This window comes from Triturus cristatus, chromosome 3_2 (genome assembly GCF_964204655.1).
Source record: "Triturus cristatus chromosome 3_2, aTriCri1.1, whole genome shotgun sequence".
NCBI lineage: Eukaryota > Metazoa > Chordata > Amphibia > Caudata > Salamandridae > Triturus > Triturus cristatus.
Window position 1 is genome coordinate 1184489108 of NC_140584.1, and position 14063 is coordinate 1184503170.

Genomic DNA, 14063 nt, shown 5'->3' on the forward strand with positions numbered 1-14063 from the left:
TTCTCCATGGGTAATACATCACAGCCATAGCTGCAATGTCCCTGGTACCAGGACAATAATAATAAGAGTAATAAGTTTACCCGACGCCACATGAGTGATCACGGACCTCAGATTAAATTACATTTTGCAAATTCAGCCATTTTTCTTCAAACAACAGCTTGTGAAAAATGTTCTGAAAATACACACATCCATCTCTAATACATGCTTTTCAGTTTTGGTATACGGATGTTAATTGAACCGATAAAAGCGTTTAATTTAGTAGGCGAGGCTGCACTCAGGAGAGCTACTTACAGGTAGCCGAAATGCTACCAGTAGCTTACGAGCTACTCGCTGGAAAAGAAGGTCTAAAATGATCTTGAGAATTACTGAGTACATACAGTAAGAGATCAATGATCTGACGATCATGCAGAGGCGCGCGAGGGATATCCCTGGCGAAGGGGGTTTGAGAATCTTTGGGCAAGGAGGAAATCTGATAAGAAATTGAGTTTTTTTTTTTTTACTTACTGCAGAAAGGGCAAAGTCCCGTGTCTGGTTGATGGACAGACAGGCACAGATGTACTTCAATTTGACGCATCAACCACACAGCGAGCCCATGTAAATAAGACTTTAGATGATAAGCGGCAGGGCTTACTCCTGACGTGCAGGTCACTGGAAGGGGAGAAGAAAACAAAAGGGGAGGATACTACGAGAGCAAACCAAGAGAACAGACTGGCACCCAGCAACACCCGCCCTCGTGGACTGTGAGCTTTTCAGGTACAGGAAAATAGACACCAATTAAAATAAAGACGTGAAAGTAAAGAGAAACTAAACTTAATCCAGATCTTTACCTGTTGGTAATTAAAACAATAAACTAAAATAGGAGCATTTCAGGGCCACAGCAAGTCTAAACACTATATTTCAGTAGTGTTGAAGTACAACGTAGATCACTTATCGCATGTGTAGGTAATTGCAGAATGCAAACTTACATAAGAGCCTTGTACACTAAGACAGTGGTTCTTAACATTTCAACTGCTATGGATTCCCACAGGATTGTTGGAATCCAGGAGCTCCCTACTGAGTCATTACGGGAAGGGTAAACAAAGTAAACATGGCACAGACACATAAGAACCATACATGTAAAGATCACAAACTATAAAAAGGTATTTCCTTGCAGTTATTTATTTTTTGTTTCGTGAAGCACTGCAGGTGGTCATTTTGTAGAAGAGCGATACGTATGGATTTTGGAAGGTGCAATGAGCCGATGGAAATAGAGTCAAGGATGACCATAACCATCATCTATGTGGGCATCTGGCAGTTTTGTAGGTCCAGACTGAGATGGGAGATATCCTTCCCATATATTCGACAAGAGCGCAACAACAACAAAACCTGTGGAGAAGACAAGTTTCTAACCAGTTTTCAGGTGACCAGGTCTATGGTGTGTACCTTCTGTGACCACGTAAGGTCGCAAAAGGTTTCAGCACTCTATTGTTCTGGCAAAAATGTAAGAAGTCTTGTGATTATCTAACATGCATGAGAAAGGCATCTCGGACTCATAAAACATGACGGGAATCTGTGGCAATATCTGGGATAGAGCTACCAATCGAGGAATGTCAGAGGACTGGGTCCGTACGGAGATGTTCTGATTGTTTGCAGGCCTAGCTCATCTCTGGGAGGAGGAAGTGGTTTCTTGCTGGTTAATCCTTAACCAACACTTTAAAACAAATATAGACTGCATCAATGTTTGTATTATGCATGTGACTAGCAGTTATAATATTTGTATTATGTACAATGAAAAATTCCATTTGAAATATGATGGCATAGTGAATCTATGATTTATTATATTTAGTGGACACCAGGAATAGATAGAATTACACCCACAAATAATATACAATAGATAAAATCGATAACAAACAAAAAAAACACACAAAAAAAAACGTTGGGTGCAGTATTTCACCCTGTGGAAAAAAGAGATGAATTGCTTGAAGTGAATATATCCTTTATAGGCATGTTTCCTCTGATCACTTTCTACATATAAAGTTTATGTTTGGGTTATCGAAGGCTGGGAGTCTTAGTGAGATATCCCAGAGTAGGGCTAGGGACTGCCTTATGAGCAGAGCACAGTATCTCAAAGTGCAAACTTCTTTGGATTGGTAGCCAGTACAGAGTTATTCCAAGAGGCAGTGATGTGATTACAGCTTCTCAGTTCAAAGATGAGTTGGTAGTCGTAGACCCGCACTCTTTGGAGCAGAGCATGATTCTTGTTACGAGTCTGTGTGTGCGGTCATACCCGGATGCTAAAAAAAGTCAGAATTAGGGGAATTTGTTACTGAGGTGGATCTACGTAGAGCACTCCACAAATGGTGTAGGTGAATTAATTGGTTTGTGATGATTTACTTAATCTAAGAAATTATAAGAGGTCACAGTCAAACAATGTATTAGGTTCTATTGTTTCTGGACTAGAATCAGAGAGGCCTAGTGAGTTAGGCCAGATACATGAGATTGTGCACTGAACCCATGGATTGCTTCGCTCAACCTTCTGATTCTGCAAAACATGACCGTGATGAACAGATTACTTGCAACCAATGGTATATTTTCACAGGCAGTTAAATACCTTTTGCTGGAGATGATTTGGATGTCATTCACAGATGAGAATGTGGTAGGCATCTAGGTTGTAGGTCAGTGGGCCAGAGAGCGGGCAGATCCTTGCAGAACTTCACATGCAGCAGGGGTAGTTTCAGAAATAAAAGAGCCCAGTACAGGTTCCTCTATGCAACGGGTATCCAAATGTAGAGCGTGTAGGTTTGGCCTTGGTCTCAGATAAAGAGTAGTTACTTCCTGATGTTTATTAGGGTGGGGCTGTCTCCCTGTGACAGTCGGTAACTTGTCACGAAGTAGGTTGCTGGTTTGCAAGTGAGAGGACTGTCAACCGCCGTTTCCTGTCTCTTCATGATCAAGGTTAAGCCATAGATGGATCTCAGGTTTCGCATTTGGGCATTGTAGGGACGAGTCATCTTAAAGAGTAAGGAGGATACCCATTAAATGGAACATGATGATAAGCTGGTGAGGGTAGGTACTTGTACACATAGGTGCAAGTGTCCACCCTATAATCATATTTACATAATCTGACATATGTATTATCATACAAAGCATAGACACTCATATTTAGAGACTCGTGTACATATATGTATATAAATATACACATTGTCAAATAAATAAAAACATACATTTATTGTCAAATACAGTACAGACCCATATGCGCATACCAGTTACATTCTCTATACACTCATACAATGTGTGTGTAAGATATAAATACACATTTATTGTTATAAATAAAGCTCAGGTATTTCTTTTTTTTTTAATATACAATTCATTGTTTTGATGTCTTGTTCTTACTATCTGTGTACTCTGTTGTGTTGCGAGTATTGCAATCATGTAGTGAAGAGCCAGCTCTTGACTAGTCTTCTGGAGCGGAGACGGTTCTCATGGGATCGTACTTTAGGTGGGGAAGTAGGGAATTCCATAGCTTAGTTGACTGCACAGAGAAAATGTTCCACTCATGTGTTTTCCTTCTATGTTGAGTTAGGGTGCCAGTCTAGAGTGTAGATTTCGTTGCTTGAAGCATTTTGTGACTTTCTGTCTGATCATAAAGTGCTCCGTTACCATATATTGCCTATTGGGTGATATAAAGGAGCTTGGAGAAGGATCTTCTGGCAACTGGTAGTAGTGGAGGGCTCTTAAAGCAGGGGAGATATGGACTTCTGTTGTTACATGTAGTAGTAGTAGTCTGGCAGTAAAGTTCTGAATCCTATTAAATTTGCTCATGGTTGAATAAGGTAAGCCGCGATATAGACCATTACCTTAATATAGTTTTGATAGGACACAAAATATTGCCGTAAGAATGGGTCACAGCCTTTTCATGGCGAGAAAGCTTGCCCTCTATATCTTATCCACTTGGACATCATCGACAACTTGGGGGTGCATGGCAATTCTAAGGTTTCTTACCCCTGTGGATATTTTCTGTTGGTGGTCTTCATCAGGGCAGGCACAGAGAGGGCCATACGTTTTACAGTCGCCACAGGTGAGAGACTCAATTTTTAAGGAGTTTAATTTGCGGTGGCTTCATGGCATTCAATAGTCAACGGCATGGAGGCAACAAAAGATTTCGAAGTTTCCAGCGTCATTAGGGCTTTCCAATTTAAGAAATATCTGCATGTCATCCGAGTAATTTAAGTAGGTGAAGTCAAGCACATTGACGGGCTTTGGTAATGATTTCATATAGATGTTAAAAAGGAGAAGTGAGTGGAGAGTGCCTTGAGGGGCTCCTGCTTTTATGCTGTGAAGTCTGGATGTCAAAGGAGGAGGAGTATGCATCATATTGGTTTTAATGTATAGGTAAGATGAGATCCAAGCGAGGCAGTACCCTCTATGCCCACTTCCTCGAGTCTGAGGATTATTGTCAAGATCCACTGTGTCAAAGGCAGCTGAAAGGCCCAAGATAAATCAGGCAGCAACCCCATTTGGCAAATTGCATTTTAAGGTTGTCTCAGATGGAGATAGATTAGGGCTGATTCAGTGCCTCTTCCTGATCAGAATCAGTTTGGAAGTCAGGACTTGGGGAGTTTTTGTGACATTTGGGTGAAGGCTGCTCTATGAGATTGCAAAAGGGGCCAAAATGCATAATTTCCAAAATAAAAATTATTTGTCAACCTCCTTAGCCCAAGTGTGCTGCGAGAATGGGGACACAAAACTCTCTGCATTCATGAACATACTGATCTCCTGAGGTAAACCAAGAGGCACCGCAGAAGCTTCTTCTTTCTTCGAAGCAAGGCAACTTGCAACTCCACTACTCGGAGCATTACCCTGGCAGGGGACAGAGCAAAATTAAAATGTTTAATTTCATTTGGATTCTTCTAAAATAGAGGGTGGCAAGGAAGCATACATCCAAACAGCCGACAACTTGAAAAGAAGAGTAACACTGGTGTAGTGAAGTCGGAGTCTAAGGGTATAGTGGTGCCACCATACAAAGGGAAGCAAGCAAACTTGACAGGTGTGACCTTCTTGGTCCGTGGTCACATTTTTTTTTTTTTTAATTGAGCAGCAGTTCTGTAGAAGATCAGCTTTTAGTCCTGCTCATATTCATTGGTCTCTCACCTGGGGTAAAGAGTTATCTAAACCGAGAGTTAAGGCAGGAATTCCCACAAGCAATCTCAACTATTAATATCTGCAGTTGGTAAATAAACAAGCAGCTGGGAACATTGCTGGCCAAGCACCTCCCCTGCACGCGGACAAGTAAATACTTTCCATTTCGTAAACAAATATGTGAGGGTGGGATGCAATTTGAGGGAGTGTTTACTGCCCAAAGACATACACTACTAAAATGTAGTATTTACCCAACCACAATGGCCTGAGAAAGACAAAGGTACCTGCTACATACAGGTTCACAAGTGATTTTCCCACATAATTAAAATTAAATACCTCTGCAACTTATTATATGAAATAGCACGCAAGTGCCTAGCATCTCAAATGCACTGCCCTAACTCACCCTATACCTCTCTCAATATATCCTCTACCTCCACGCTCACTAATCCCTACTACTATGATAATCCTTTCTAGACTCTTCACTCTTCTACCCCTCCTTGCATCATCTCGAACCTCGTTTACTATTCAGATCTCCCAAACAAGCCTCTCTAAACCCTTGCCTCATATCTCTCCTAGACTCATCCGATATCTTTTCTTTCTCCCTAATCCACTTCGAGACTTTCCCCTCCATGTCTCCTTTACTCATCCCAAAAATCCTCCTACTGTTGTGATCGCCTAGCACTTTCTAGACCCTTCCCTCTTCCATCCCTCCACTATCCTTTACAATCCAACTAATAGACTCATGTCCACAGCTCAAATTAGTTTCATATTACCCTATACTAATTCACCACTAATCATTTTTCAGTTCCGGAGTAGCGTGCTACTCGACGAAAAAGCTACAATGCCTCATCAGGGGTAGTAAGTGCTATAAAAATGCAAATACAATAGGACGGACTCAGACATGCATTCCACCCTTCCAATAAAGCTCAAATGGGTGTGGGATTGGAGAACTTCCATTTGTCAAACAATAAGCCCCAACCACTTTGGTCTAGGCCCCATAATACAAATTAAATAAAGAAATGAGTAGATTTTCCTTGAAAAACTAGATCCAGACAACACATTATGGCTCCAAAAAAAACAAAAAACATTGAAGTTATGTTACACAAGGGGTTAACAAAAATTACAAAACAATGATATTGCTTCAAACAAATCATACGACCGAGGGCAAACATGTCCATCATTGACTGTTTTCTACATTACACCGTTAGTGAGATACACTCCAGGACAGCCACAATTACCCAATATCCATACACATGTACTAGCATCATCACACCTAGCCACCAGTACCAGCTGGATTCTCCAGCATCACAACATTTGCCCCAAACATATCCCATGCATCCATCACATCCACAGCTAAATTCCCCTGGTCCAAACTATCACATATACTCTAGCGAGCAGCTGCCAGAGCATCACTCACCCCAAATTTCTCACCGTTTGAGCATGTGCACACACATCAGCCCCCCAAAATGGAGCTTACCCCATTAAAGGGATCCACTTACGTATGCATTTCAATTACAATACGCCTGGAACCACAATCACACAAATTCTCCAAAGACCACCTCACCATCTACACTAAATACCATACAACATGATTAACATGGATTCATGGCAGAACACAAAGACACAGGACCGAAGAGGAATGAGACAACCCTGACAGTACGAATGACTCTAAAGACATTACAGATATACACATACTAAGAGACAGGGCTGCTGAGGCACTCAGTTATTTTGTGCTACACAGCTACTAGGACTTTCCAACAAACTGAATTCAAAGTCTCAAATATTATTTTTTCACCTCATTATGTGCTTTCATTGAAGGTAAGCAAAAACTTGGCAGTGTTCATTTAAACTACAGAACGGAGAGTAGACCCGTATACAATGTGTAATCACTTCCTCAGTTACTTCTCAGATGCGGTGCGACCTTAAGGAATAAGGACGCTTTCTTCAGCCATGTCTCCATAAAGTGCATTATAAATCACTGACAATCTTCAAAACTGTGAGTTCCCCAAACTAAACATCTCCATATGGGGGACAAATTCAGAACCCCACACCAGTTGATTTATTTTTGTATCCAGTAACGTTCTTTTTGCTTGTGTGATACAAGCAAAATACAAAACTAGGGGCGGAAAAACGTTCACAGTCCTAGCAGCAAGAGCTTGGAATAATTTACCTGTAAATCTTAGACTGATTGAGTCCGAATGCCTCTTTAGGAAACAACTGAAGACCTGGGTCTATCAGCAATCAGATACCTATGTGCTAGCAGCCATCTAGATCTTTTCACCGCTTATCCCCTATACGCATGCTCAGCGCCAAGATGCTCCTTCCGGAGCGAATGTTGCGCTTTATAAATATCCAAATAACAATAACAATAACAATACACTGCACCAGTTCAGATTTATTTTTAAACCTCCTGAAATCTCATGAACTGGGAATGAGCTGCAAATGGTTCAGATGCCCTCTACCTGGATGGGGAAATGGGTGGTTAAAACTGAAATTCCAGGACATCACTGCACCTGAAAGCAAGTGTGGGGGGCGGGGGGAGTAGGAGATATTCCATGCACTGCTGTGAAGACCAGTGTGAACTGCACCAGGATACCCGAGCGGGTGATAGGTATGTGTATCTGTAAAGCACGCGAACATGTAATTGTTCCTAGAGGAGCGACGGGTAGTATTTAGGGCAGAGGATCAATTTTGGCAGATGACTCAGAGAAGAGTGGCGGGGAGTAAATATTTTAATTCAAAAGAATCTGAGCAGGGGTGGGTGGCGACCTTCCACTGATGATTGGCTGCAAGGTAGTCAGATTCTATTCCGAGGTTGGGTTGGGCAAAGGATGGGTATGATAAATACTCGTGTTGTGAGGATAAAGATTCAAGGAGAAGGCACAGGAAAAAATGATGCTACTGCACGATTTGAAAGAGAGAAAATGACAAAAACGAGAAAAGGCGCATGAGGGATAACTACTGATTGGCATGTGGGCAGGGAGGATCCTGAAGAGCCCCAAGTTACAGAAAATGAACAATTACAAAAGGTATAAGTAGAAGCTGTTCAGCAGGGAGTTAGAGATATCCAGAGAGAGTGTCTGTCAAGGTGGAGAGATCATGTGCTGCTGAAAAGTCATGGAAAACGAGGGTAGAACAGTAGCCAGGAATCGTGGCCAAGGGTGAGAAAACTGGAAACTTGTTGGAAGCCATTCTTGGTACAACAGAGTCAGGCTGGAAGAAATTAGATTATGTGGGATCAATTAAGAGGAGAATTGAGGTAAAGAACCAATGTTTTGAGCACCAGGTCCTGAATCACCTGAGAGAGGAAAGGAATTGGAGCCACACGGTCTTAGCTTAACAACTAGGGCACAGTTATGTTAAATTGAATCGTTTAGGGCACTAATCACCCGAGAGGGTATCCAGGTGCTTGAAAGTGAAATTAAAAGAATATTGAATAGATCCAGAAAAGGAGAGCATGGTTGGTGGGCGATGAAATGGTAGGCAAATATACCGAAGAAAAGAGCATTTGCTAGATGATTTCTAAACCATAAGAGGGTTGATAAGGCACTGTAGGGCTTAATATACATGTGCATGGGTGTAAAGTTTTAGCAGGCGTAGTGGAGACCAGAAGAAGAGATGGGAAGGGCGAGCGCGGAGCTGTGGAAGAGCAAACACGAGCAGAAAGGAGAATGCCAAGGGTGTTTCTGATAAGGGTGATTCTGAAGCAATAGGAGGGCAAGCCGCAAGTTTGAAAGGAACAGAATTGTATGTGTAGGATATTCGCTGAGATATGCCACGTGTAATCAATGTGCTTACCTACAAGGTTACATTCAAGATAGCTCAGTGGGCTTAGGCTAACAGACTAAATGCAGTGATCCGTTTTTAGCCTTCAGGTCACAGATAGCAATCTTAATCAACAATTCACTGGGTAAATACATCTAATGCGATGGTCTGTGTGTAGCCTGTAGGCCAAAGATTCGGAAACCAAAGAGAAAGCTCAGTGAGCTAATGCATCTAACAGCTAAGTCGCATTTTTCTAGGCCGTGCCTGGATCCGCCCTTACCTCCAAAATGATAACCCCCCCCCACTTTAACACTTCGACTAGTCAGTGCAACCACCCACACATCTACCCCTTTTCTAAATATATCCCAGTTTCCTAACTCGTCTCTTTCTCCCAACACCCACGCATCCATGTGAATACCACCTCACCTGTCCCACAAACAGACGCCTGCTCGGTACTAGCATTTAATAACAGCAGGTCCTACCAAAGTGCTACCCTATGCATCCCCATGAATACCACCCCTCCCCTTCCCTCCACAGGAAGCACACACAGACTTAGCCACCAGCAGCCCACCCTCCCTCCCGGGGCACAGCGGTCACGTCCACCCCTTCTGCCAGTGCTGGCACTCCACCAGCAGGACCTCACCTGTCAGCTGTCTGAACTACAGGTCCCAGACTGCACCTGCGGCTGGGTTTTAAAAAGCGAGCACCGGCTGCAGTGCCACACAGGATCTCCCCTTCCCGGGGGGGGGCAGCAATGCCATAGAACACCCCATCTCACCCACCCCTCTCACCAGAGCCCCCCGGTGAGGGCCGCCGCGCTCCCCGCACTCTGCACCGGCCGTTCCCACACCAACAGCCTCTGCGCCGCCTCCAGGGGCCCTTCCCAGCCTCGCAGGGCCGCTCGCAGCTCCGCCGCCAGCTGTCGGATCTCCCGCTCCGAGGGGGGCGCGGGCGACAGCCCACCGCCAGGATCTGCCATGCTGAGCGCTGAACGAACCGCAGATGGTACGCGCCGGAACCCCCTGCTGCGCGGGGATGGTTTGACCCGGGAGCGCTCGTTGTTTTGATCGTAATCCCCCGCAGTTCAATCCCGTTTGTCACGTCACTGGGCGGAAGTGATCAGCTGATGCCAACCGAGAATGACAGGGGAGCGCGCTGGGAGCACGTGACGAGGGAGAGCTGTGAAAACAGAGGAAGGACAGAGTCCAGCAGCAATAACACCAACAGGGAGACAATAATACATACAGACAGTGAAACGTTTGTCAGGCTATCATGAAGGAAACTTTCAATTCTGTGTGGGGACTGGGGGCGGGGATTCGAATCCTTTTATTCCACTCAAGCAGCGTACAAAAGTTCTCATCAGTGCTTTACATGGGAATAAATAAATAGGCACTCACTAAATTAAGCTGTAGACAGGGGTGGAGTTGCGCGGAGCTACTGGCGGGGCTAAAATGCCATCTCAGTTTTGAAAGTCCTTAAATGTTGATTATTGTTACAAAATATTGTGATCTCTCACTTTGTACCCCTACTAATCTGCATTCCTCTCCCTTTTCACTGCCCCTTAGGTCTCTCTCATGCACCCTGTTTGTAGTATAATCAGGCCCGGCTACAGGAATGTTTATTTGGGTGGGCCACGGGTGCATTTGGGTGGGCCACTGCGGGCTCGATTGGTCGCATATATGTCTAGGCAGGCCTGCTTCAGGGCCCTCCTTTATCTCTTCTTAGTCTTACAAGGCCCAGTAAAACGCACTCTTTTCCAAATCTCTTTCTAAATATTATCACTCTCAAAAAGTGTTTTTTCCATGTAATGTTCCTTTGATGGGAAGAGGAGGTTTCTGAGGTGGGAGTATCCGGCAAGTGACACTACTCAGGCTCGCTCTGTGTGAGTCTTCAGGGAGAATCCCTCTTCATTACAACCTCCACCTGACCCCGGACTCTGCAACGCACTCCCTTACAGGCTTGATTATCCACTACTCCTCTCCAGTTCACCTTATCTCACATGTGACCTTGGGCCCCAGCCCCATATCAGGCACCATCGGGCTTCACTTTAATTTTTCACGGTAAAAACATTAGTAAAATCACCTTTAAACTTAAAACATTGAATATAGCAGTAAATATAATTAGCACGCACTTTAAAGTATGTTCCACAGTAGCCCTTATGACCCGACTGCTAATTAAATAAACATAAACAGAAAGGCCATGACAGGGCCGGGTTTAGCGCTGATGCGAAAGTCTTTTTTGGCGCCGCACCAATAACCTCTTTCTCTGTAAATAACCTTTACTACCACCTTCCAACAGTGCCCTCATTCCTCCATGGCCCCCCCTATTTACCTCCTCCTCAGATTCCCTCACTACCACCCTCCACTGGTGCCCCTCATCTCTCTTTAGCCAATCCCCCTCATGACCTCCTCCTCAGACTCCCTCACTGCCACCCTCCAGCAGTGCCCCTCATCTCTCCCTAGCACCCCATGACCTTTTCCTCGGATTCCCTCACTGACACCCTCCAACAGTGCCCCTCATCTTTACGTAGCCCCTCTCTCATATGCATTTCATTTGCTGCATAGCGCTACTCATATCAGTGTAGTGTGTGTCAGTACTTTACACCATGCACACATTATACAGAGACAATGAATCATACAAGTATGCAAATCAGTCTACAGGGAATGTCACATAAACCAATGAGGATTACCAGGTGTATGTATCGCGTCATCTATACTGGTGGGCAGGATATTTTAAAAGGTTTTGGCCTGGGGAATCACAACCTTAGGATTCAAAGAGTATTCCATGGGGGTCAGTTTTACTGATAAAAATGTATATCTGCCTAAACATACTCATTTTAGCAACATTAGAATAATGAAAGACTGGGGAAGTTCTAACTATATCACAAAAAAAGAAAGCGAAGTTCTAACTATACCATTCATGTTTGTATGCAGCTCTTTGATGACAGTTCATTGGTCACTGCTAAGATTGTAACTTCTGAACTGCAAGTAGCACAAGGATCTCTGTGACAAAGGCAGTAACCCACTGAGCTTCCACATAAAATGCAGTTCATCTGCATTTAAAAACTACCAGCAGACAAATGATTGCTCTCCAGCAGGATCATTAATCACCAGCGTTATCTGGGCATCTTTTATTCTCTTATTGTTGTCCTGCATCGGCCATGATGATGATAAAAACTATTTAAATGAAGCACTCAGGAAGTATGTGTCCTGCTGGGCCTGTGCATATTGTAAAAAGAAATACACATAGTAACACATTCTCTTACCTACTCCATTAGTCAAACTGTGTGTCACAGCCTGATGTGATAAGAAGCTGCAGGGGTCAGGAAAGGTGAATAGGAATAAACAAACTTATTTTCTCCTGCGCTGCATAGAAAAAGAAATATCCACGCAGCAGAACATTGTGGCCTTTGCCATGTGGAGATGAAGGGGTGAAAAAGTAAACAAAGCCTCGTTAACATGTAAATGGTCTTTTAAAGACCTGTGAAGTACTCAGGTGCGGCTGCGATAATCTCTAAAACTGTCTGTGTGTGTGCGTGCCGGAAGCTGTCTCGGCCCGGGCTGACACTCACGACGTGTGCTTTGCGCGCCTGCCTTCAAGCCCTCACTGCGAGGGCCAAGGCTTCTGTTTGGGTGGGCCAGGCTCCTGTTTGGGTGGGCCTGGCCCACCCGGCCCACCCGGCCCACCCGCTAGAACCGGGCCATATAATGCATTTTAACATTTTATTGTTGGAAAATATGAAGCTCAAACACCTCCTGTCTTATTGACCGAGCTACGCCCCTGTTTTTAGCAAGGGAAAAATTACTGGCGGCTTTTGACAATTTTGCCAATTTTCCTACCCACTGGTACCAGGGCTGCCATGTTTTCATCCTCCTTATGTGTGAAATGTACATGTTTGCAGAATGCCTATGTGTGACATTGTATGTCTTATGTGTGACACCTGGAGTGCGCTTCACTGAAAGTTGTATTATTAACTTGAACCAGGTAAAATGCCAAAGCAGTGCAACATAGTGTCCTCCATATTCAATTACTCCAAGCAGTACCAGTAACATGCCCATGATTAAATACTGACATGGTGATGGCTGATTGCTCCAAAACTGTTCTTTACTGTCTCCATCTGTGAGAATCTCTTCAAGCAAAGAACTTTCCTTTGCACTCTCGTACCTGGAGTCCTGCCAAGGATCACGCATCACGTGTGACACTAACGCATTTCAGTGTGATGTTCCGCATCACCGCACTGAAATGCTGTGTCACGCATTTTTAATGCCACTGAAACTGGCTCCTAACTGCGCTGGTGCTAGCGCGCTGGCTCTGCTGCTCCAGACTTGCCGCCAGCAGCTCTGGCAGTGTGGCTTATAAACAGTTAAGTTCTTGTGCTCCTCAGCTTTGGCTGAGTGAGGCCCTGAGAGTGCTAGCGGCAGTTGTACAATGTTACATTTGCAGCCTCAGCCGCCTGCTAGCCTGGCTGCATTGATTAATGAATTCCCGGGCCGCGCGTAGTGCTGCGCGTCAGGCTGTTTTCCAGCCTACACTCACTGACTCTGCCAATTAAACACGGGGGGGGGGGGGGCATGACGTGTGCCAGTGGGGCCGTGACCCTTTTACATGGTGACCCCGTGCGGCTCACTGCCGCGGCCGTGTAGTCAGGCTTGACTGAGAAGACCCGCGTTGTCATCTTTACACTCATTGCCGGGGCCGCAGTAAGTGTGTACTATTGGGGGGACCGTCGGGGTTTACACGGTGGGACAGGGGGGAAAGGGTTTCTAGAAGTTTGAAGTGTCAATCGCTGCAAGACGTTGTTATAACAATTACCCTCCAAGTTGCCTTCACGCAACAATCCTTGCCGTGGATGGGCAGTCAACGTTTTCCTATGGGTTTCAGTGACTCGCCCTCTGCCTTTTGCGCACTTCAGAACAAACTATCTCCTCCCTACGTCCCGTGCCTGGAACACCGAATTTAGAAATACACACATTGCCACCGGGGAATTTAGTTTTACTAATTGCCGTCATGCCACTGGTTAACTTTCCCACTAAGCGCCTCCGGAACAAACAAAAGGTACAGCATTTAAAAGCCTTTTAAATCACTTGCTGTTTACCCGCTGCACGCTTTTATCTTTACTTATTTTAGCACGGACTGGCTTTCTCACATCCCGTGCCTGCCCAGCGGTATCTAGTTCCACT

The 14063-nt window shown here is 44.5% G+C and overlaps 1 protein-coding gene across 2 annotated transcripts in view; it reads right to left on the reverse strand.

Moving 5' to 3' along the window:
• The window catches only part of RETREG2 (reticulophagy regulator family member 2), a 230571-nt gene extending 220564 nt beyond the window's left edge, over nucleotides 1-10007 (reverse strand). The window contains exon 1 of one of the 2 annotated variants that reach the window (XM_085650099.1): nucleotides 9675-10007. In XM_085650099.1, coding sequence (XP_085506225.1) covers nucleotides 9675-9862 — 188 coding nt within the window. In that variant the 5' untranslated portion in view covers nucleotides 9863-10007. Of the gene's footprint in view, nucleotides 1-2590; nucleotides 2783-9674 lie in introns of those variants that run through there. The other variant, XM_085650100.1, reaches the window with a different exon arrangement.
• Nucleotides 10008-14063: the final 4056 nt, after the last annotated feature.